At 42.2% G+C, this 24,839-nt stretch overlaps 2 protein-coding genes across 3 annotated transcripts; one reads left to right on the forward strand and one right to left on the reverse strand.

Annotated features, from left to right (window-relative positions):
* Window positions 1–1,918: 1,918 nt before the first annotated feature.
* Window positions 1,919–23,066, forward strand: LOC115743738 (protein DETOXIFICATION 49). The gene is made up of 2 exons (XM_030678669.2): window positions 1,919–3,761; window positions 22,949–23,066. Exon 1 carries the CDS (start codon window positions 1,976–1,978, stop codon window positions 3,614–3,616), a length of 1,641 nt encoding a protein of 546 aa, XP_030534529.1. The 5' UTR covers window positions 1,919–1,975; the 3' UTR covers window positions 3,617–3,761; window positions 22,949–23,066.
* Window positions 22,168–24,837, reverse strand: LOC115743208 (BAG family molecular chaperone regulator 3). 2 transcript variants are annotated; one of them, XM_048282434.1, is made up of 5 exons: window positions 24,335–24,837; window positions 23,740–24,052; window positions 23,286–23,542; window positions 23,037–23,183; window positions 22,168–22,902 (listed from the first exon to the last, which is right to left on the reverse strand). In XM_048282434.1, the coding sequence occupies exons 2-5, from the start codon at window positions 23,981–23,983 to the stop codon at window positions 22,441–22,443; spliced, it is 1,110 nt and encodes a 369-aa protein (XP_048138391.1). In that variant the 5' UTR covers window positions 23,984–24,052; window positions 24,335–24,837; the 3' UTR covers window positions 22,168–22,440. The 2 variants fall into 2 exon arrangements, with proteins under 2 accessions (XP_048138391.1, XP_030533784.1); XM_030677924.2 differs by having other exon boundaries at window positions 23,740–24,837.
* Between the last annotated feature and the right edge of the window lie 2 nt (window positions 24,838–24,839).

The raw sequence follows: 24,839 nt of genomic DNA on the forward strand, positions 1-24,839 counted from the left end.
AGTGTCTCTATTTGAACATGGAATGAGAGGAAAGAATCATTATTGCATGGATGTTCCAAGAGCACGTTTTATGGAACGACGAGACATTGTCCACATGCATTAAGGTCAAAAGGGTGGGCCCTAAACTGTGGGCTCTCGGTCGTACTTTGAAGGGTGCAACTTGAGAGCTAAAGACACAGACCAATTCACATTCACTCACAAGTCTTGATTGGTGGGTAAACGCTGAAGCCGTCCACTGGGCAGCCAGGCGCTTCACAGTGTCACTACAGCGTTTCTCCTGTGGGAAATTCACCAACAAAATGCTGACTTGACTTCTCTTTTTGCTGAGCTTTTTGGCAATTTTCCTTTTTGGATTTTTGAGTTGAAGTTTGAGATGCATGTTCTACCCCCCATAGCTGACAAGAGCATTAACCACACAAACTGCCCCTGATTCTGTGGGATAATAGATGCTTTTCTCTTGCATCAGTACCCATGGTCGTCAAGATTTCGGCACCTCTTGAATGTCACTCCATCATTATCCAACTGACTGTAATCTTTTCCTGTCCGTGAGATTCCACCAAAGCACCTTCTACTTCTAATAGGCAATGAGCAAGAAAAGATGGAAAGAAAGTTTAACCCAAAGGCTAGGTTGTCCTGCACATGTCCGAGGAAGGAACAAGAGTCGAAGTTCTAACTATTCTCACGTATAGTTCCACGGTTTGGGTAATCAAATAGCTATACGAGGAAGTTTAGAATCGCGCATACAGGGTGCTACATATCCAATCTCGATGTTCACGGAGTTCAGAGTTATGCTTATGCAACCAATCGCCTCAAAGATTGAAACTCGTAGAGGATGGCCGTTTGTTCATCTTATCGTTCGTGCAGAGATTAATCATACGACGAAATTCTAGAACGTGTGAGCTACTCTACACCGTGCGAGCAAAAATCAAGAAGTTCTAGGCTCTAGAATCACCTCTCGGTCATGTCAAATATAATCCAATCTTGAAGTATACAATCTTAACCTTTCTACCACTTCACCAGATTTTTTCCAGAGGTTTTAGGAGGTCTTAACCTTCTGCGGACGCTGGACGTGCCCCCAGCATGCCAAGAACAGCGAGAGGGGAGCGAAGGAGAACGTCGGCAAATTGGGATGGGATCGGCCATTTCGGCCGTACGCCATGAAGAGGACGACAAGACGGGGGGACGGGTGGCGGTGAAAATCTATTTGCTCGTACTCATTTATTTCATTGTGATTGTGCGGGCGGGCGTGATTGGCCCCGATTGTGCAATGTCTTTGTTTTTTTTTTTTTTTTTTTTTTTTTTTTGTCTCCATCCAAGAGATAAAAAGAGTTTGACGGGGCCAAAAAGGGGAAAAAAAAATAAGGATCAAATCTTGTCCCTGCCCACAAGGACAAACCCAATGCAACCCCCCCTCCACATATTCATGTCCCCTCCTCCCTTACGGTTGTCGTTATTCTAAAGCTCAAAACCATACTCATGTCCATCCTCTTTTCAATATATCCCCGATCGAACCCGGTGATTCTCGATCCGGTCGTCTGAAATATATATAATTCGCCGTTCGCTTGTTAACGCTCAAGATTCCAAATTTAGTGGGCGATCCGGTATTATTGCGTGATCCGACAAGCGGGACAGCTTTCGAAAGGTGACCGTGCCACGAATGATTATACGACTTTATCTCCCTTGTTTCCTTTCGGCGAGAGATGGTGATAAAAAGAGGCATTGAGGCTCATATCTTAGTTATTACAGTTAATTATAATTCATCTCCAATTGTGCTTTGGGCCGGTCACAAAGAGACATGCACTAAGAGTCATGGGAGCATGTTAAAAATCCATGGCCGACTTCAATCCTTCCCCTATAAATACCCGTCCCCGACCCCTCCTCTCAATTCCCCTCTCCTCAAAATCTCTCTCTCTCTCTCTCTCTCTCTCTCTCAAGCTTTCTGGAGAGTTTGTGATCAGCCACACAAATCAACACAATGTGTCAACAAACATCTCCTCCTTTCTTCTGCAAATGCGAGAAGGACAAGAACTCATCTTGTTACCTTCTGTCGATGGGGGACCCGGGCATTGATTCCGAAGTGAACACTCCCTTAGTCCTCAAGACCTCACCAACTCTCCAGCCGTCCAACAGTGCCCCTTTCCCGCTCTCGCCGGCCGTCAAGGAGGCCAGGTCCATCTCCCGCATCGCCCTCCCCATGATCCTCACCGGCCTCCTCCTCTACTCCCGCTCCATGATCTCGATGCTCTTCCTTGGCCACCTTGGCGACCTCGCCCTCGCCGGCGGTGCCCTCGCAGTCGGGTTCGCCAACATCACCGGCTACTCCGTCCTCTCCGGCCTCGCTATGGGCATGGAGACCATCTGCGGTCAGGCCTTTGGTGCCAAGCGGCTTTCCGTCTTAGGCCTCACCCTCCAAAGGACCGTCCTCTTGCTCCTCCTGACCTCGATCCCCATCTCTCTCCTCTGGCTCAACATGAAGTCCATCCTGCTCTTTTGCGGCCAGGACGAGTCCATCTCGGCCCAAGCTCACTCCTATCTTCTCTACTCAGTCCCTGACCTTTTGGCTCAATCTCTGCTTCACCCTCTGAGGATCTACCTCAGGAGCCAATCCATCACCCTCCCGCTCACCATCTGTGCCTCTCTCTCCATCCTCCTCCACATACCCATAAACTACTTCCTCGTCTTCCACCTCGACCTCGGCATCAAGGGCGTCGCGCTTAGCGCCGTCTGGACCAACTTCAACCTCGTGGCGTCTCTGGTGATTTATATCGTCTTCTCTGGCGTCCACATGGACACCTGGGGCGGCTTCTCATTAGAGTGCTTCAGGGAATGGAGGCCCCTCATCAGCCTCGCTGTCCCAAGCTGCGTCTCGGTGTGCCTCGAGTGGTGGTGGTACGAGATCATGATCCTGCTTTGCGGCCTCTTGCTTAACCCTAGGGCGACCGTCGCATCAATGGGGATACTGATACAGACAACAGCGTTCATCTACATATTCCCATCGTCACTCAGCTTCAGCGTGTCAACAAGGGTCGGGAATGAGCTCGGTGCAAACCGCCCTGCAAGGGCGCAGCTCGCGGCTGCCGTCGGGCTCGGGTTCAGCTTTGCCCTAGGTTTCTCGGCGCTGCTCTTCGCCGTGGCGATGAGGAACCACTGGGCCAGGATGTTCACCGCAGATCATGACATCATAGCATTGACATCAACGGTGCTGCCGATCATTGGGCTGTGCGAGCTCGGGAACTGCCCGCAGACGACTGGCTGCGGCGTGCTGCGAGGGAGCGCAAGGCCCAAGATTGGCGCTAACATAAACTTGGGGTGTTTCTACCTGGTCGGGACACCAGTAGCAGTTGCGCTTGCATTCTACTGCCAGGTCGACTTCGCAGGTTTGTGGCTGGGGCTTTTGGCGGCACAAGCGTCGTGCTTGCTGAGCATGTTGGTGGTGCTAGGGCGAACGGACTGGGAACACCAGGCCATGAGAGCTCAAGAGCTCACCAAGGCCAAGGCTTGTGATGCTGTAGACGACGGGGCTGATGAAATCGAGGAAGAAGAGAAGAATAAGAAGAAGAAGATGAGGCACAGTAATGGTGAACTCGAGGACGATGATGATACTTCACCCGTCTGATTAAAAATTTCTGCTTTTGACGTTCTCACCGCTTCTTCATTTGTCATTTTTTCCTCATTTCTCTTTGGGGTTTTCCTGGGTCAATCATGTATTCTAGGGATGTACATTTTGGAGAGAGAGAGAGAAGGAGAGAAGAGGAGGCGAGGTAAAGAGGGAAACCTTCTTTATCTTGAATAATGCTAACACGTCACAAATTAATTTGAAAAAAATTTACATATTCGAATGATTTCATCAGAGGTTTGGATACGACCCACACATTGCTCGAATGCTCTCCATGTTATCTTACCCGGTATATGAATTTTGTAGGTGCATCTTCATATTTTTCTTTGATCTGTTGTTTATGGCAAGGGGCATATACGGTTGTCTTCAATATGGTAAGTCGTGTGGAGATAGAAGAATTTTCTTTTTAATGCCCCTTGGCAATAGCAAACCATGAAATGACCAAAATCAAGGGAATGTATTAGCACTAATGTGTACATTAAATGATCTATAATCTTCTTGGCCTTTCAAGGGTTTGATGGGTCTTTCGGTTTTGATGGTAGTATAGGGATTTGATAAATTAATTCCATACTTTATATCAAGTGTACCTTCGATCCATCTCTTGCATAGTTAGGATCATATATCAGAGGTGGCAATAGTAAATCGAACATTCTTATAGTTTAGCGCAGTAATATACATGGCTCAGTAGATTATCTCTTTAAATAATAAAATGCCCTAAGTTTAAGTTGTTTAACATCTAAAAAGAAATCATAGTGCATGTGCAGCAAGGTTTGGAAAAAGCTAAAGAAAGGGTTCTATTTAATTAAATTGGTTCATATTTCTAGCACTTAATTAGTAAATATTATATTGACCAAAAAAATTAGTAAATATTATGCATTTTATCAAGAATATAGCCAATGTCAATGGAAATATCACGTCAATAATTATTGAACTAATGGAAAGCTATTTCTTGGAGAATTTACAAGACTTGTAGCCCAATCTATTTTGATCAAGAAGATCAGTGTGGGTTGAAGCTGTTTAGGAAAATGTGTCACAGTATTAGGTAAAAAAAAAGTTTCGCATTGGAGATTAGAGTAATATGGAGATAATTCATTGATCTAAGCTTTTGAGTATAGACGGTTTAACTAGATATGTTGCGGATTCAAATTCTGTCTTCCTCTCGGTAATCCCCCGGAAGAAAGGTATTGCGTTTCCGTTGAGTCGACTGGACTACGAGTGGTATTAGAGGCAATATGGTTAATTTATGACTCACTCCTAATGTGTATCCATGTTTGGTGAATCTCACAAAAGAAAAATCTCTGATGACTCCCTAATTGAGGTGGCAAATGGCGTCCCTAGGCTTCCCGCCAAGCTTGGCTAGGCCAAGGTGAATGAGTTGGAAGCTCAATAGGAGGTGTTGTCCTCGCCAACATTTGCCAAACTTGGCACGGTCAAGGTGGAGATTCTCGATTTAAGATAATGTTGGTGATGGAGGATACCTTGACTAAGGGAGCGGGAGCCTAATGCAGGTTTTTCACATGTGAGGGTTAAGGTCCACATGTGAGAATATTAGGCAAAAGAAATTCCACATTACGATGTGGCACGATATGGAATTGTTCATATTATCTTAGTTGGTCCATATTATTGGTTAAGCTTTTAAGTGAAAATAGTCCAATTGGATACGTTGATGGATTTGGACTAAGGGTCTCCCTCCTCTTGATTTTCTCGGGCGAAGACATTGGAACTCTACTGCATCAAGACCCAACAAAAGGTATACGAATATAACTTGGAAACCTCATCACCTTAAGATACAAATTAATCACATTTGGTACTCACTACAAATCCAAAAGATCAAACCTTATATTAAAGGAAAACTGACCTAAAGGAGACCTCATAGGGGATTTAATTACACATAACTAGGAACAATTCTCCAAACATGGGTAAATACATAGACACTTAGTCTTTTATCCTTCCGGACAAAGATTAGTATTACCTAGACAAAATATAAATACTAACTTTGACTATTAACTCAACAAGATTCTAGAATTTAGATAGACTTCATTTCGGATAGACTGACCAACTTTTCACAGTTTAGGCTTGAATTCCACTAAAAAATTCCAAATTACAAGAAACATGATGCCCTAAAAATTAGACACGAGCTGTCGAAAGGGCACATGATTTGAACCTAACACATTCTAATATCAAGTGTCGGATAAGAACTAATCATCTTGGGTTGCATTTGGTCATCCGAATTTCTAGTCAATATAGGATTGGATAGAATATGATAAGTAATCAAATGACATTCAGTAGATGAGTAATATCACCTGGTGTCTTGTCTCGGCATAGCTAGAAAAAAACAGCAAAATTGTACTAGGATTCTTGGCGAGAGGGCAATGAACCAAAAAGAAAGCCATGTCTACGAGTAAATAATTCCGTGAGACGCACAAGCATATAACAAGGGATTCCCATTGCTGTGATGTGATTTCAAAACGAGACGCTTAATGGAGACACTTTTCAGACTTTCAAAACATGCGAGCTTTCCACCATTAAAAAGCCGGAGATGACGTGTTTTGTCAACAAATCGAGCTGCATCTCTTGATTTGGTTGGTGTTTGAGAAGGGGGGGAAAAGAAAAAGATGCCCACATTCATGCCCCCCAAACAAGCTGGACGTTGATTGACGGAAGCCGTATTAATCTTTAAAAAGCTGTCATTTGACTTCTAAAAGCCCTAGTTTAGGGTTAGTTATAGTGAGAAAAGGGATAGAGGGAAAGAAAAATTTTGCTAGTGAAACATTTAAAAAACTAGGGCACATTGATACCGAGTCAAAAAGAAAAACAGAAACATGTGGAACGAAAGAGACGTGCTATATATGAAACAACGTTCAACAGGTAGGTCTCCTGGATGGTTCTGTTGTTTCTACAATGAATTCCCTGGCTTCTGAATCAGCTGATTTACCCTGGGAAAGAAACAAAGCCCCACCCAAGAACAATAAATTAAGTAAAAGCTCCCATCGAATGAACCACTGCTCGTTGGCAATGTAAACGCGATCAACGTTAACGTCCGACATGTCGTAAAGCAGAAAGAGGTTTGTGTCAGTTGGTTGGGCTCCATAAACTAGAAACGACGTTTCGTCCTCATAAACACGTAGCCGGCAGTAAGACTGGGTCTCTGTCTAATCTTCTACGTACGCGTTCTTCAATACCCTTTTTTAGCTTTTCCCTTTGTCTTTTTTTCCCTTTCTTTTGACAAAACATTAGAATACAATAAAGAAAATGAAGGACGACAACATGTGACACCTGGAACTTTGCTAGAGTGGTGGCTAAGGAGTTGAGATTCTTCAACAAGCCTTTTTTTATTCCAAAAGTCAAACCCGGCAATCAAAAAGTCAGACTATGACTTCTGCAGAATGATGTCCACTTCGATGAGATTCAGATGCTCGTCTTTCTGCCCGCAGTATCTTCAGGGTGGAATATGCCGAGCCTTTTACAGAGCTTTTTCACTGCATTTCCCCCCGTCATAATTTGATACCGTCATGAACATTGAAGTTTACATTGTCGTCCTAATATGATCCCACGTTATAATTTCATTTGACGTTTTATTGTCCATAATAAATTGTGTGATAACTGTCTATGGACACACATTGAGTTATATTGTGTGATGATCGTCCAATGTTCAGATAATTATCTTGATGAAAGAGTTGTGTGAAGGATGTGAATGGGAGTATAAACAGGTCTAAGCCAAACCCCATTTATTATCGTAAAACACCATCAAAGTTTGAAAGGGCAATTGGTTAGAAGTACCATTCATCAATCGTTAAAAACTCTACGAATCTGGTTTTTCTGTCTAACTTCATCAATTGCTGGAGGTCCGTACAGAATTTTTCACGTTTCCCATTTGATTCTGATTATACATGAGTTTTGTTCGTTTATGAATAATCGGGATCTTTAGTCTTTAGATTTCTGACATACACGAAATCTGTTGAAGCACGGTTTGTTAGGGTTTGAATAAAACAGCTGAATATTGTAGACAACTTCCATATAACACGTATTATTACATGCATTCGGGATAGTTTGTGTAAACCAAACTTGACACTAACAGTGTCTAAAATTAACTGTTTGCCTTGCCTTTGAACATTGTAATTCAGACGGATTCTCAAGGAAACTCCAATCTATTATCAAGATGAGATTAGAGCAGTATAGCAAAATCAACACTACAGCTTTATTATTCTCAATGAGTTTTAGCAAAAGCAGGGTCGATAGATGTATGCTCGATCGGTAGATCTACAGTTAAGATAATGAGCAAGTTTAAGATGCATTGCAATTAATTAAGCATGATGCACCAAAGATTTCCTGGATCCGAAGCATGATGCTGTAGCATTTGCTGAAAACCATAGGTCAAGTGATCATTACATTTACTAAGTAATGCTTCCATATATACGTACTCCTACATAACCCTAGATTTTGCAGCTCGTAGTAACAATCTTGCTTGGGCTTCGTTTTTACCGCCCGATTACTAGATATTATCAACACGTATGTCAGAGCTGATTGTGGACATCCGTAGTATGTTCGCCATGGATTACTAGTTTTCTCCGTTCGAGGAAATTATTTAACTCGATCGATATAAAATGAGTTGATCTCGCCGGATGAGTATGTGCTACCTTGTATAACGGGGAAAAGTATTAAAAATTTCTGAATCTATTGCAGTGCTACCAATTGAGCCATGAATCTTTCAATTTGGCTAATTTAGTCCTAAACGTCTTCACAGTAGTACCAATTTAGTCGATCCGGCCAATTTGGGCCCGAAATCATTGATGTGAATGTTGGTTGTCCCGCGGGGCATGCTGCGACATCGGTGATTTACGGTGAAAAGTGATTGGAAGAACTACACTGGAATTTCGCACAAAGTTTAAAGATTAAACTGATAAAATGCAAAAAAAAAAATTACTAACTGAATTGGCATCCATACAATAGGCACATGGCTGATTGAACATAAATCATTACAAAAATTATTGAAAAAGAACTGATCGTGAGAAACTTACGGTGCAAAGGGATATATCCCTATTGAGAGCAAAAAAGTCATCCTAAGTAGTCAAAAAGGACAATCATATCATTTGGAAACAATGAAGATGTGGAGCAAAAGAATCAATGAAGATATCATGAAACAAAAGAATTAATCAGGACAATCATGTCGGCATCCCGTTTCCGATTGCGTTATAAAAGAGCATTGGCTCTCACTTAGGGAGGTGCTCGTACGAGTAGACCGATACGCATACAAGTACACACGTACACGTACAAATACGAGGATGGGAAAAAGAAAGATTTTGTTTCCTGTTTCGCCGGCAGATTTAGTTTTCATTTTGTCGTGTGGAAGTTTGTGGGAAGAGGGACAGAGACAGACAGTTAATTACATAATCTCAGTTTTAAATCAGCATGTACGTCAAGGGTTGGACAAATAAAAATTTTATTTAATCTGAAGTTTTAGATTGGGAAACGCTCAACAATTCAAGTATGTAAGACCAGGAACATTCGGTATCTGGAGAAGATATAGACTGCTTTCACTTTCATTTCTAGTCAAATTTGATATTCTAAAACTCTTCTCGTGTTGTGCTATATTTAGTCTGAAGCTCAACCATTACGGGGTTCGTGAAATAACGCGAAAGCTAACGGATCTTATAATTCAAGTCTCACGCGAGAAGAAGAAATTACCCAATAGATCACGTAGGAAAGATAAATAAAATTCCAGATATATACGTAATTCAGTCCGAGTATTTGTACCTACTTCATGATAGGAAAGCCCGCCGCAAACAATGTACTAATCAATCAGGCAGCTTCAATGTTACAATCGCACGACTGTTCAATTGCCATCCTAGATTACACCAGAACCCACAATCTGTTGCCTCACGACATCAGTAAGACAGGCAATCTCAATTGGATGTATTGCATAAATCACCGAGCAAAATCCACGAAGAAGCTAGAAGCTCCAAATATTTGAACAGCTTGTGGACTTTTTTGGTGCGGCCATGATATCTTGCATGTGAACAAGAGTGCACTCACTCAGAAAACTCGCAGGGAGAAAACCTTAACAATCCTACTTTTTTTCTCTAACGTGTATTGACTGAGCTTAATTCCGTTTTGATATGTCCTTGCGTGACTTGCCGGCCCAACCTCATCAACCTCGATTTTCTTCCTTGGATCTTTATTCCACCCTACGAAATTCTGGATTTGAATCAATTTGCTCGGAGATAAAGTCTCAGTCAAAAGACATTCAAATTATGGGCTAGACTTTTACCGGATCGGATTTCGCATAAAGGTTTAAACTCGAGGTATACTTTTAACTCCGACGATTGAGGGGCGACCATGTGAAGCGATCAAAGTCAGCAACTTAATAAATGGCTGATTTTATCATGAATATACAAGCATTCACCAAATCCTAATGTCGACCTCATTAAATAACAAAACTAATTTGTCACACATCTTAAGGTGTCATGCATGTCGATTCGAGCTTGTACGAGTAAAACTATAGTAGTAATAGCGAAACTTATTAGGCGTGCTACATATCGGTAGGCCGTCTCTCATTCTTATTTCACTGTACTTTAAAGTCTAGCCTTGCGACATATTATCTGACATTATTGGTCTAATCTTAAAAGTTCTCAAGCGCGGGCACCATCTGAGGGAGAATTTATGCGTGGACTAATCTTTGTGAAAACTTTCCAAAGATAACTAAGGCTGACATATCATGTGACATCATAGTTTGCGACGCTGCCTTTTAATTGATGGGGTTTTTTCATAAGGAAAAAAAAATCATATCGTACTTGTTACATTGACCTTGCCTTGACTAAAGTGAAAATGTACATAGATACATACATCTATGTATATATTTTCTCCTACGAATGCATAGTTACAACGTTTCAAGATCAATAGTTCTCGAGTTTGATCAAAGCGCGGTTTTGAGTTTTTTCTCGTTAATTAGCGTAAGGGCATCATCGGCTGTAATCGAATCTTTTGATTTTTTTTGGACCAAAAAAGGAAGAACCAGAAAAAGATCTTTCATATTTCATGCCTCCATCCTCACTACATTAATCGAGATGATCCATGCCCATCACTGACTAATAGTTGTGACAATAGTAGCTTTTCTAAGAACATGTTAAAAAGAAATTTGCCTAACCGATGCATGGAGAGATCAAATTTTTTTTTTTTTGGTCATATGGAGAGATCAATTCAAACTTAGGGTTTTAAGTCCTCTTTCCTTTCGCGAGCAGCCTCTTTACACAAGCCGTATTCCACTTCAGTTTTCTTTGTTTTCTAGGGTAAAAGGGTCATTAAAGTCCATAAGCCATTGTCAAGCTTGGATCAAAAGTCAAAGACGAATGAAAAAAAATCAAAAGAAAGAGCCTCTCTAATTTGGAGTCAAGTCACACGACGACCCCACCTCCACATCCCTCTCATTGGCCAATGCTCGATTTGGCAACTACACCTGAAACTTGAGAAAATTGTCTAAATTATCTTAAATTTATTGCAATTTTGCCAATTCAGTTCTAAACTAAAGTCTTAAACATTTTCATTGGGAGAGTCGATCACAAGAAACTAAAAAACAAAAACCACTTGGAAGTCTACCCCAATCTCAAAGGCGGCCCCCTATTAAGGTTATTGAAGGTCGACGACTTCCATTCCGAGGCAAACTCCAAACCCATCTAAATCTCTCGGTCTCATGAGTCGCGTGATCACACCAAGTAAAACTCATTCGTTTCGAGATCCACGAGAATCCCGGACACGTGAACGAGAGATTAATAAAGTGCAAGTATGGAAACTCTCATCAAGAACCCAAAAGGCCAAATCACAGGTGGTCAAATCAGATGTCTGGAGGAGTTGGAAACGAGGACGGAGGAACCAAGAGGAACAGGAGGCAAACACGGTACCCTACGAAGGAGACAAATCTCTACCGCAGCCCATGTGAGCACAAGCCTGGGGAGAAAGATGCCGACACTTTGGAGGTAGATTGTTCGAAATAGGGGATTGGCCTTGCTTTTTTCTTGTCTGGGGAGCCGTCTTCGTGGACTCCCTGCGCTTTAAGCGATGCATGCGTGCATGCAGGAAGCGGAGCGGAGTTCGGCGGTGATGACGCTGATGGGTTTTGATTTGATTTTTGAGGACAGAAATGAGATTATCTTATTGTTAACTGGGGTTGATGTGATAGAATCGAGACGCCGTCCGCGTCACTCCTTCAAGAAAATAGCTTAATGTTAATTATATTCGTTTACACCAAGAAAGATAAGTGTATGCTAATTCAATCTTAAACCTTTCAATTTATCAATTTAATCTTAAATCTTTCGATGCTTAGCCAATATAGTCTATTCAGCCAATTTTGAGAGGAAATCGCTGGCGTAGACAATTGTCCTTTTACATGACACAAACACTGCTAATATAGAGAATTTTTTATTTTTTATTTTTCAGAACTTTTCTTCTTCTTTTTTTGTTCTTTTTCTTTCCTTTCTTTTCCATTTTCATTTTTCCAGTGGCCGATAGTTAGCGACTAGTCCTAGGCGATGGCCATCAATGTTCAATGATGTGGCCCTTGCTTGGGCAAGGGGGGCCCCTCACTGGCCCTCCCCTTCGCCCAAGCAAGGCCATCCGTCACCTGTGGCCAATGACAAGCAACCGGCCACTGGTGAAAAGAAAGCGTAAAAACAAATAAAGAAACCAAAAAGAAAAAAATCAGAAAAAATGTTTAAAAATTGCTCACATCAGCAACTTCCAATCAAAATTGATCGAATGGACTACATTAGCAAATTATCAAAAGATTTATAACTAAATTGGCCAAATTAAAATGCTTAGAATTGAATTAGCACAACTATAATAGATTTAGGACTTTTTTGGTAATTTTTCCTCATTTTAAGGCAAGCCATCGATGATTAATTAGGTTAAATGAAATCGAGCTCAAGCTTGTAAGTCAACATGATCAAGTTTTTGAGTTGAATTTTAAACCTAATTAGTAAGATCGAGTTCGAATACTTATTACATTGTACTTGAACACGTTGTACGCGCATTGAATCTATATGGCTTCTTTGGTTCGCAAAATGTTCGGTAGGTTAGTGATGAATGGAATGGAAGTGGCCGGTTTGAACGAGGTGCATTTTTCCCTTTTTCTTTATGTATTTTCCCCCCTCGTGTTTTCCCTTCTCTATTCAAGTTTAAAACGTAAAGTTTGTTCTACGGAACATTGTGCGAAGTAAATTTTCCTTGAAGAAACTACCAAATTTTAGGTAACGAAAATCCAAGAAAATGAAATGCTTTGTAGATCTCAAGAGCATGAGCAAGTGGTCGCAACGCTAAACCATTCTTTGAACTACTTGAGCAATCCAAGGATCTTCAATTATCCTAGCTTTCTAAAGAAATTATTCACAATGCAAGTGTTGAAGTTTGTTTGTAAAACAAAAGCTGTCTTTTCAATCCCACATAGGATAGCAAGAAGAGTGTAAGTCTCTTTATTAGTTAGAAGGCGACAATAGTCTTTTAGAATAAAGAAATGGGCAAGTGGGCTAAACGCTACTATACCCGCGTGCGGACTGTTATCACACACGAACGGTTTCATTCAAAAGAAAGACAGCCAATTTTCATTGTTTCGTAGAGAGTTTTAAGAGATTTCTTGGAATTGCTATCCAGTATTCTCATCGGACTTTGTTGTATCCTGAAGAGAATTTGCCGGAAACCTATAGCCGCTTCGCGGGCAAATTGATCCTAAAAGAGCATGATTACATGCCTCAAAGTCTGACTACATTGTTACTCCATTCCATTATATTTTCCAACAGCAAGCACTTTAGTGAAATTATTCCCCATGGAGAGTCTGTCTTGTTTACACTTCATAAAAGTATAATTGTTTCGCCGAAATTATTCCCTTGACGAAATATCTTTCATCGAAAGTAGTTCTTCAGCCTTTGAATATGTCAAAGGGTTATGTGGCAATTCCGGACATGAATAATTCGGATAAGTAAGGAAATCAACACTTTTGATTCCAAGCGGGACTATGCGAATGGAAATCGAACCGGAGTTTGACTCGACGAAAAGATTTGGGAAGTATGCCTATTATAAAAGAACCAACGTAAACAAACTTTGTAAGAGTTTGACTCGACGACGAAGCTTGAGAACGCAACAATAATATGCCGGAGTTTGACTCAACGACGAAACACCAAGGATAAAGATAGACGCTGAAGTTTTGCTCAACAACGAGAATTTGAGAGTTACAACCAAAGAAATTTAAAGTGCAGTACAACAAAAGTAAAGATAATTGAAAGATAATATTTAGCTTATTAGGGGGGTTTTTTGTTGGATGACTAGTGGTATTTATACTGGTGATGTGATAACCATCCCCCGACAATTCCGAGCGGTTTTACCCCTGTAATGCTTATCGATCGTGTCTACAAATTCGAGCTATCCAGCAGTTTCACCCCCCACATCTTCAAGCTGTTGTCTTCATCATGTATTGGCCGTTTTATAACCGTCGACCATCGCCCAGCGAGTGGGTTTCTAAATAATAACATATCCCTCTAACTTGTTCCAAGTTGCCTCGATGATTTGCAAGTTTTAAATGACACTCCGATGGCCATTTACCGCCAATATTCACAGTGGCAGTCTTCACCATCAGTCATTGTACTTTGACAACTGAACAGGTGAAATTACAAGGTGACGTCCCCGTTCAACACGTATCTATTTTCGTGCTTATCGATGAATTGACGTGTGAACGACAATGCTCATGTGCATAACACGTGATTGTTCCTCGTTCGATGTCACTCACGTGGCTTCTTCGATCACGTGCTAAGCACACCTATACCTATGACTAGTTTGAGTCATTTTTTGGTGTCAACAAAACTTTACCTACTCTTCTCTTTCCATCGAAGAATATAAAATAAAAACAGTCAATTATAGGAAAATCAAAATGTAATGTAGATGACATATCGTTAATACACATCGATTAACGTATTGAATTTTAAGAATTCTATGTACCACCTAAGTAAGAGTTCGTGAGAATACAAGATTTGAAAAAACCATAGATTAAAGTAAGGATCGGTCGTCTTATAATTAGATGAAAAAATTTTGATATGACAGAAGCGTGATGTAATTGTTATACTTCTCGGGATCATATTCTAATCAAGTAATTCTAGAATTCGTCATTAGTGGATGTGATAATTGCATCATTCACGAGGACGATCTCTGAAAATCGGGGTAAGTACATTATAAGTGCCATAACTTTTGTACGGTACTCACTTGAGTACCATAACTTTTTTTTCGTTTATTTGAATGCCATAACTTTCAAAAATCGATCACTTAAGTATCATCGCTTACGTGGACACCGAAAAATCTGATGTGGAGATCGAAAAAACCGACGTGGCATCGGCAAAACGATTTTTTTGAATATTTTAATATGCAAGTGGAATTTTTCATAATTTTTTATTTATTTTTCAAATTTTCTCTTTTTTTTTTGTTCTTTCTTGGTTTTTTTTCCTTGAGTGGCGACCCTCGCCGACCACCACCGATCGGCCTAGGGGCAAGGGCCACGACGGCTATCGCGATTCTTGGCGAGGGCCCTAGCGACACCGCCGGCAATGGGCGAGGCGGCACTCGCCTAGACTTGGCAACGGCCGTCGCAGCCTCGCCCACGGCCATCGATCTTGCGACAACCGTCACCAGGTCTAGGTGAGGGCCGTCTTGCCCATCACCAGCGGCATCGCGAGGGCCCTCACCGGCGGCCGCTAAGGTCGCGACTACCGTCGCCCGGGACCGTCGCGGCCTCGCCGACCCTCGCCCTTGGGCTAGCTAGTGATGACTAGCAAGGGTCGTCGGTGACCCTCGCCAAATAAGACAGAAAAAAAAAAGCAACAAAAATAAAGAAAATATCATAAATAAATAAAATATAAGAAAAAATTCCAAAAAAAAATTAAAAATCCACATGTCACTAAAAAAATAACTAAAATAATAATAAAAAGTCCACGTAGGACGGTTTGGCACTCAAGTGAGTTAAAAAAAAGTTATGGCATTCAAATAAGCGCCGTGTAAAAGTTATAACACTCGTAATGCACTTGCTCCCCCCACCCAAAATCTATCTTCTTTCTTGATAAATAAACAAACGGAAAACGGAAAGGAAGGATATAGGGAAGAGGGGGCCGGTCAACAACTACGACTTTGACGAAGACTTTGAGGCACATATACCACCTCCACTCCACAACAACCACCACCCACCTCCTCCGCCGTAGCAGAATGTTCCAACGTCATGCGCCGTCGTTGTCCACCATGTGCTTTGTGCTCTCCATTTTTCAGTCCACGTTCAACGCCTTCCCAAGCTATGACCGACATTCCATCCAGCGTGGGTCATCGAGACGTAAAATGAGTCGTACTGCCTTTCACGTGCATTTACTACCTTCAAATGAAGAAGAGACTTTCCAACTTTCGAAAGATGCGATGGCATATTTCAGCAGATTTAAAGAAAATAAAACATTTTCAGGGGGGGAATAAATTCGCGCGACGGCTTCGTAAGCGATTCCGAAATATAAATGCCACGTAGAATAACGAAATTGATCGGCCACACCACGTCGATAACGACTACAGTGAGCCCAGAATGTCATCCGATGGTGGCATTATGTCAAAAGTAAGATGTATGGATATGGATGTGCGATGCGAAGCAATGATGAGTCAAAGCAAGCACGATGGAATGAAACAAGTTTGGTCCTTTTGCAAAATTGAGAGGACGAGGCCACTGAACCGTAGTGTGAGGAGCACGCAAACGACCGGAGAATCTGAAAATGCGAGAGGAGGAGTATAATCTCACTCCAATTTGAAAAAGATTCGAACCCCGAAAAGACAACGGAAGAGCAAGCACGATCGGGACTCTTTTCCGTGGGCGGGCCACTCGAAATCAAAAGAAAATTTTAAAAAAAAAGAACAAGCAAAGGCACGAGAATGAGAAGGAAGATGCACTTTGGTTTCGGGAAAAGTGGCAGCAAGAGAGGAAGCGGCCACCTCCTAGGCCGACAGAGGGCCGGGGACCGGATCGGACCCGCTCGGCCCGGACCGGGCCACGAAACCGGAGACGAGGCTCGGGGATCATGTCTCTGTGAGACCCGATGACAAAAAAAAGGTGAGCAGCTCTGACGGGTCTTGGCCCATCATTCCACGCCAACTTGCCTCTTTGATTAATCCCTTCGTTCTTCCCCCCAAAAAGTCAATCTACGTCGAGATGATAGCGCTTGTCGCCTTGTATTCATCGCTAACATGACGTGCGTAAAAAGATCCTTACATCGACGGTGGATCTGATAAAGCTATATATGAAAATCTCGTTCTCGGATAATGATGAGCGTCCAATGTTTTTTCAAAAAAAACAAAGATAGAAACAATGAACTTTTGTTGACACCAAAATCATGACGGGTCGTCGACTCGCCACCACAGTGTTGCCACCATTGGAGTCGATCAAACGTCCGCGGCACCGCCGTAGAGTTCGTGGGCTCTATCATTTCCTTTCCACTTTGCCTCTGAAATTTGCTGTTGCGTGACATGACACGGAAGGAAACTAGCCAGGTCAAGTGGCAAAAAAGTCAAAAACTTGTATTGATACCAATTCGAAGTATTGATATCAATTCAGTTTTAAACATTTCAAAACCCTTTTTGCATATTGACACTAATTTAATGTATTTGGCCAATTTAGATAGAAATTTGATGACAAGGACGATGGGCGTTCCATGTGTCATGATCAGTCTTGATGTTGACTTTTTTTATATAATTTCTAATGGCGTTTTGATTTTTTTTTCCTTTTTTTCTTTCCCTTTTCTTTTTGCCGATGGCCGCTCGCCAATTGCAAGCAAGGGTCACCCTGGTCGGCCATAGGCAAGTGTTGCCCTTGGCCCCGACGAAGCCTCGCTGGCTCGGGCGAGGGATGGGCTCGCTAGCCATGGCCTATGGTCGATGGCCGGCCATGGCCACTAGCAAAAAGAAAAGGGGAAGGAAAAGCAAAGAAAAAAAAATTAAATAAGCTCTTAAAAATTGTATAATAAAAAACATGTGAACGTCGGCACTGATCATACCACATACGTCCACATCGGTTATTTCTGACCTAAATTGGCTCGATACATATACCGAATTAGTACCAATGCAAAAAGGGTCACGACTAAACTGGACTGATTAAAAGGTTTAGGACTTTTTTGGGTATTTCTTTTTTCCCAAATTAGCTTTTACCAACATGCAGCTCGGGGTGTCATGATCACGATCTCGTGCGCATTGACCAGTCCACACTCGCACGGGGATTGGAGGACGGGTCAACGAACGGGAAATGTGTCGCTGGAATCCACATTTAGCTCCTGGAATTAGACTTCGAATTTGACCACGCCAGAATCGAAGTGCTCCAAAAGGGCCCATTAGAAAGCCAACTTTCCCCGAATGTCATCGCTACTTCTATCATTGCATGCGCCAGATTTGTAGCGATTTGAGCTCCTGGCGGTCCAACCAAAATAAGTCAACAATGCTGCATTGACCGGTCCGGTCCACGATGCGTCCGCGAATTTTTTGAGTACCGAATTTGCGTCCACGAGGACGATTCGAAATCTTCAAAATCACAAACTTTTGCTTTTCTGCTTTGTCCATTTCGGGTGGGATGTGGCCATTGGCCCATTTGAGCTTCGCGTCGGACCCTATGGGGCTCCAAATTGTACGACCTTTCGAATGATTTTGAAGGGTTTTCCACAACAAGGTCCGACCGAGGCCCGAAATGAACGGGGCCTAGGAAAGACGTCCTGTTCTTCTGCTTCGGCCAGCCCGACCCATTGATGTTTTCTCTTCGATCTTGAACGGGGTTTGGGCAAAGACGTGCAGACCCGTTAGCCCACCCGTTGATCGGGTCCAATGGGAAGTGGAGGAGGGGAATGTGTTAGCGTGGGCCATCATCAACCATCTTCGAACCGCATCTTGACGGCATTTTCTAAGGGCTCAACGTCACCGTCTATTCACATTCATTTTTTTATTGCAAGTGACGGTCACCGTCACTTAAGCTTTTCGCATAAAAAAATTCACAACACACTGTCTTAACGTTTCTCAACACTGGCCTCGTGCATGTGAGAGGGGAAAAAAGGCCTAATACCAAAAAAAAAAAAAAAACCTCAATTTTATTATCTGTCTCAACTATATCCAAAACATTGTTTCGTCAAAAAAAAAAAAAATCTCAACTTTTACTTTTGTCCAATTCTACCATCGCCAACCTTTCGTTCATAATCACCGTCAGCAAATACTACATGGCTCAAACTTTCACACGCGAACTTACTAATAAATCTTTAAAATTCGAAAACAGCGGGTTTCAGAGACGAGAAGAGTTGAAATCATTTGTCCAAATAATCGGATCTCAAAGTCTAGTGGTTCTTTGGCCTGTAGAGTGCGGAGGAAAAATCCGAAACGCGCCTTCTTGAGTGGCTCTGTATCTCCCGGCAATATATGTTTAGAGGAAGCAAACAACATAAGAGTAGTTGGGGAGTTTTTTCATATCAACTTTGCTCATATGTAATTTAGTAATGACATGGAAATGCCACATAGGACTAACTAATAGTGATTATAGACGGAAAGTTACAATAGTAGAATTGGGACAAATATACAAATTTTGGATTTTTTAGAAGACAAAAAAAAATTGGATAAAATGAGGACAAATACTAAAGTTGAGGGTGTGTGTTTTTTTTTTTTTTTGTATTAGGTCGGTAGATTTGGGACAAGAGTAAAAATTGAGGATTTTTTATGAGACAAAAAAAAGTTTGGGATATAATTAGGATATATGCTTAAGTTTAGGATATTTTTTGGGAATTAGGCCCAAAAAAAAGATGTTAAACCTATTGCATTGATGCTAATTTAGTCCTAAATCCTTCAATATAACTAATTTAGTCATAAATCTTTTTGTGTTAGGGCTAACTGATCCACCAAATTCGATCGAAATCCTGAGGCCCGATCCCTGTATCCAATCTCTTCACTCATGGCATACAGCCATATGTTGATTTCTATTGCCCCCAGACAGGACAGCAACCCAAATGTTTCAAATTTTGTTATACATCTCCGCTCAGTATTCACTTGCCCCTAAACTTTCATCTTGGTCACGAACCCATCGTCCGAGTTCAAGTTCATGAGCGTTGACAACTGCCCTAAAAAGTGTAGCAATTCAATATGGCATTAGTGTACGCTATGCACAGTATACAAATTGGTGAAAATAATCATACATAAACAAATTGAGGAAATGATCGCAAAAATGAAGATTATAGCAGCAGAACAACCGAAATGAAAGGGAATAGATTCGATACAAACAAATACCGAGGCCTGTGCTAGGCACAGTTTCCTTAAAAGCAGTTCGCCCCCTCGGGTGTGTGCTTGAGGTCTCGTGAACGTCTGTTTCCCGGGATACAACGGTCGGCGGCAAAAAAGGTAGCACAACGCTTCAAAAGTAATGCTGGAATTATAACAGTTGATTAAGTCTGCCGTTATGATATTGATTTCGTAACGGCAATGTCATTAATTTGCCGTTATAATATTAATTTCGGCAACCGTTACAAAAAAAAAAATTGTAACAATTCGAGTTGGAAAATAAATCGGAAGGCAAAATTGGGCTTTTCGCGAGGCCCACCTCTCGGTCTTGCATTCGTGTACGCAGGTTGTGCGCTCGCGCCCAAGTTTCAGCTCGTTGGGGCCTGGGATTTGCACTCCTGCGCCTGTGCGCGAGGCATAGTACTTGTGTTGTGACAGTTACCACTCAAAAAGATGGTAACTATCTATAAAGCACTCTAAAGCCTTCTTTCTTTTTAATGTGAAACTAGTGTTTTTCCACTTCCCATTTCCAACTCAAGGGTGTTCTTTGAGTATCAATTTCTCATTCATTCACCCTTTAATTTGTCCCATATTTCCAACAAAAAGATCTCGAACTCCAACCAATTTGGAGGTCATTCCCCGCATTCCGAGTTCACCCCAATCCAAACATCTACTAGGATTCTAGCATTCTCCCACCTTGTCGGTCGAACTTCGATATCTTCATAACGAAGTTCTTCCTTTCGATCCCCGATGCCGTGTGCACTGCCCTCTTACTGCGGATGGAAGGAAAGAATCTCTGAGCGGACCACAACTCTTGCCACTCCAATAAGCAAAGGGAAAAGAAAACCATGCATTCGGCTTTTTCCCCCTGTCCAGTGTCTTCATCACCATAGAGGCTTAATGATGAGGGGTGGGGAGAGGGAAGAGCTCACATTTGGCAATCCCTCAAGTCAATTTCACCGCGACTTTACACCTATGGAATCACTTGGTACCACTTCAAGCATGACTTGAAGTGTATCAAAGGGTCGACACTTTCCCTAACCGGAAAAAAAAAAAAAAAGAGTACAAAGCGAGCATCGATCGAAATCGCAAGCATGATGAAGTAAAAGGGGAATCCCTTCCTTGGGTTTCTGGTCCAATCTCTAGATGAAATCTCCGGTTTAATGATAAGGACCGACGAGAAAAGGGTTATTATCTTAAACTAAAGTATCGTCGCTGTACGGTCCTTACCTAATTATATTATTATAAGCTAAAGTATCAGCACCATGCCCAATTGATATCATGATGAAGTTATAGTTAAGCTCGTGCCAAACCAAATGCCCATCTTCAAAGCTGGGGGAATGAAAGGTTGAATTTAACCTAATTGGTACGAGTCAAGGACAAGCATATGATCAGATTCACAAGCACACCACCTTCACCCAAAAACAAAATTGGGGTTGGGCTGATCGAATCTCGACCTAGTCAGCCTTAAGCACATTCCCTATTCATCTAATTATACGTGCCTTTCTAAAATTTGGATAGGTTTAAAAAGATGAAATCTTGTGCATCACTATCTGCCTACTTTTTGTCAGCTGGTATAGCCCAACCAGCAAGCAAAGCATAACCGACATGTTCATTTTAATTTTCCCACTTACAATAATCACCACCTGTTACACGTCCATACATCCACACCTAATGACTGATTTGCCTCAATCAATGTAGAGAGAGAATTGTAGCGGGGGGAGGTTATGTGTACTCATTGCATAATTCACACCATAGAGAGAAAATAAATCATATTGTCATCTCAAGAACATGTCTTTCCTCCACCATCTAAGTTACTTGGAACTAAATTAATTTATAAAAAATTAAGCGTTGGCAATAAGAGGGAGCGAGAGGGAGAGACAAACACGACCTTATATTACAGTCGAGCATAATAGATCGACTGAACCGAAAACTGCTAGGACCAGACCGAACCAATCGGTTAAGTTCGGCTCTCGAGGGCTTCCCAAAAATTAAGAACCTATCCTTGTGATCCGATTCTAGATTCCCAGATGAGACCAAATTGGACCGAAAACCGATCACCCCTACCTTATATACCTTTCCTTCCATAAGGAGCTTCAAGACCTAATGATTGTTGGTTGTGTTATTTATGGTGATGAATAAGAGCTTAGGGTAACACTGAAGCAACAGCACCCCAGCAACAACAAAATTCAGTTGCCACCAAAGATCAATACAACCCATACAAATAATCTAGGGCATTGAACTCAATTGACAAAACGAGATGAAAATCTTATGGCACATTGATGATAATGGTCGCTGGCCGGTCGTATATAACAGCACCCCCCTCCCATTTATTTTTTTTTTCTGACACTGAGTGGATTGAATAATCCTTCAGAAATTTTTATGGAGGGGGTGTCGGAATAAATCTAAGTACAAGAAAGAATGTAAAAACCAAATGACGAGAACAAACCCAGATATGGTGATCCACACTCAAAAATTGCAAAAACAATTTTTTTTTTTTTTTTTTTTGGGTGGGGGGCCAAACTTATAATAGCTTACTCAAATAATTCCCAGTTGAATCTTGGCTGGACTGGCTTATTATTAATGGCGGCTGGAGAGGTGGTGGATGTGGACGAAGCAAGAGCTGGCACCAATGGTGGGGCTGCATCAAATGTCTCCCAATTCGTAGTCACAACTGTCCCTGATGTTGATCCTCTCGAGTCTTCATCCTCTTCACCTCCTCCTCCTCCTTGCTTCTTGTTCCGGTTCTGATGGCGATCACTGTGATGATAATGGCGGTTCACTTGAGGCTGGGAATGAGAAGGAGAATGAGGATGAGAATGCCCATTTGGATGCTGCTTCTGCTGTGGATGCTGGGACGCCGTCGTTTTCACCCAGTTTGCGTGGGCATCCTTGTTCTCCTCCGGGGCTTGACCTTGGCCTCCATTGCTGGTCTGCGTGGAGTTCTTGACCTTCAAAAGGTCTAGGGTTTCCACATATTTCTGAACTCTCTTCACCTTCAGTTCATCAGTCATTTATTAACAGCGGTAGAAAGAAGAGGAGAAACTGGGATTAGGTCATTGAATCACGATTCTGACATAAACTGCAACTTGCATGCTGAGTCACTCCAAATTTAATTGCATTCAATTACCTGCATTTTCCTCTGCAATTTCGCATCCCCATCAGCAATAATGCCATCCAACTTGAGCAACTGATTCATCAACGACTCAATTAAAGCCAACACCTCCGTTTCAGGTATCTTTCCTCCTCTGGAAATCACTGATTCCATGGCCGAAACCTTAAACCAAATCCAAACCCAAACACATCAATCCGCTGATTCTTTTTTCTTTTCTGCACTAATTCAAATAGCAATAGCGAGTGTGGTGTTTCGGTTCATTACCATGCCCGCGAGTCTATCGACTTGCAAGCTGATTTCGGATATGGACTTGGACGCCTTCTCCATTTTCGCATTCCTGCGCATCTCGAGGAGCCGCTTCTCCTGGCTGATTGGGTCCTCAACGAGCACGATCTTCGACCGGTCCTTCACCCCGACGATGTCGAGGAATGCATTGGAGTCCCTCTCTTTGTCTTTGAATATCAGTTTCTGATCTTGATGGTGCAGTCCTGTTGGCCCGGTCAACATTTTCTTCAACTCCCCTGCAATTAAAAACGCATACAGTGAATTCATTCGCTCGCTCGCTCATACACTCCCCTCATTCATTCATCCATCAAATTCAATGAATCAAATTAATAAAGTCATTTAAGCGACTCCTAAATCGACTCCATCAAAGGAATTGTTACCATCTACACGTAGAAGGAAATCAAGAATGTGGAAAGTTCTATCGAACACTTACCAAATGAGGCCTGCGAGTTAATGCCGATCTCGTGGTACGTTGACCCGTGCTTAACCCTAACGCGAATCGTCGGTGGCGGCGGTGCAGAGCTACGATCCGTGCCTGCGTTCCGCTTCTGGACCAGCATTCCTCCGGGTCTCACCTCCCACTCGTCCCCTGCCTCCCCAACTCTGCTCACATTACCGCCTGCGGCGCTCCCATTCATGGTTGACAGCTCTGTCATTTTAGCCTTTGTTCTCATCATGTTTCTCCACACCCGGCTCGAAAACTTCCGAGAAAAGACCTTGAATTGGACAGGGGCTCAGATCTCAAGCACTGATGTTTGACTACCCGAGTCAAAATTTGCAGAGACTCATATGTCGCTACACTCTGCTTTGCTAAACTCCAGCATCAAGCGAGCCTAATATCGCGCGGAGAAAAGAATTGGGGAGGAGAGAGAGAGAAAGCAAACGATTCCTTTCTGAGACAAAGCTTCAAACTTTCCCTTTTCTCTTTGCAGAACCAATGGCGTTTCACCCAGAAAAAGAATCGGTGCCCAGAAAGCTTTTCTCCCTCAAGAATACTACGGAGAGGCCAAAAGAGACCGAGGGCTTACCAGAGCTTGACCTGTGGAGTCGAAAGCCCGGATCTCAGTTCAAGTCAGAAGAGACAGAGCAAAGCAGCAGAGAGCCCTGAAATTTTTCCGGGAAAAATACTTCAGAGCAGAGAACAACGAAGTGACGATCCTCTACCCCGCTTCCGGCCCCGGAAAACTATTTGGGATAGCAGATGCCGAACCCAAATGATGGAGAAATAGAATCTCCCTCCCTAATATTCCCCACCCGGTCTCTCTCTGTTCTGGAAAACTCGAGGAAGACGAGGAGAGAGAGAGAGAGAGAGAGAGAGAGAGTGGCACAAGGAGAAATTTTAAAGGGGCCAACAAACGAGTGGACAGCTATCCGGGCATTTGCTGCGACTAGAGCTCCGATATTTGTCTATATAAATCAACCTGCCGTGTAATTATGTACTAATTACGCGTTCTCACGTCAACACATCGAATTTTATATTTGACATAAACAAGCAAAGAGAGGAGAAAAGAATAAACTAACAGGCAACAGGAT

The sequence above is a fragment of the Rhodamnia argentea genome, chromosome 7 (assembly GCF_020921035.1).
Source record: "Rhodamnia argentea isolate NSW1041297 chromosome 7, ASM2092103v1, whole genome shotgun sequence".
Taxonomy (NCBI): Eukaryota; Viridiplantae; Streptophyta; class Magnoliopsida; order Myrtales; family Myrtaceae; genus Rhodamnia; species Rhodamnia argentea.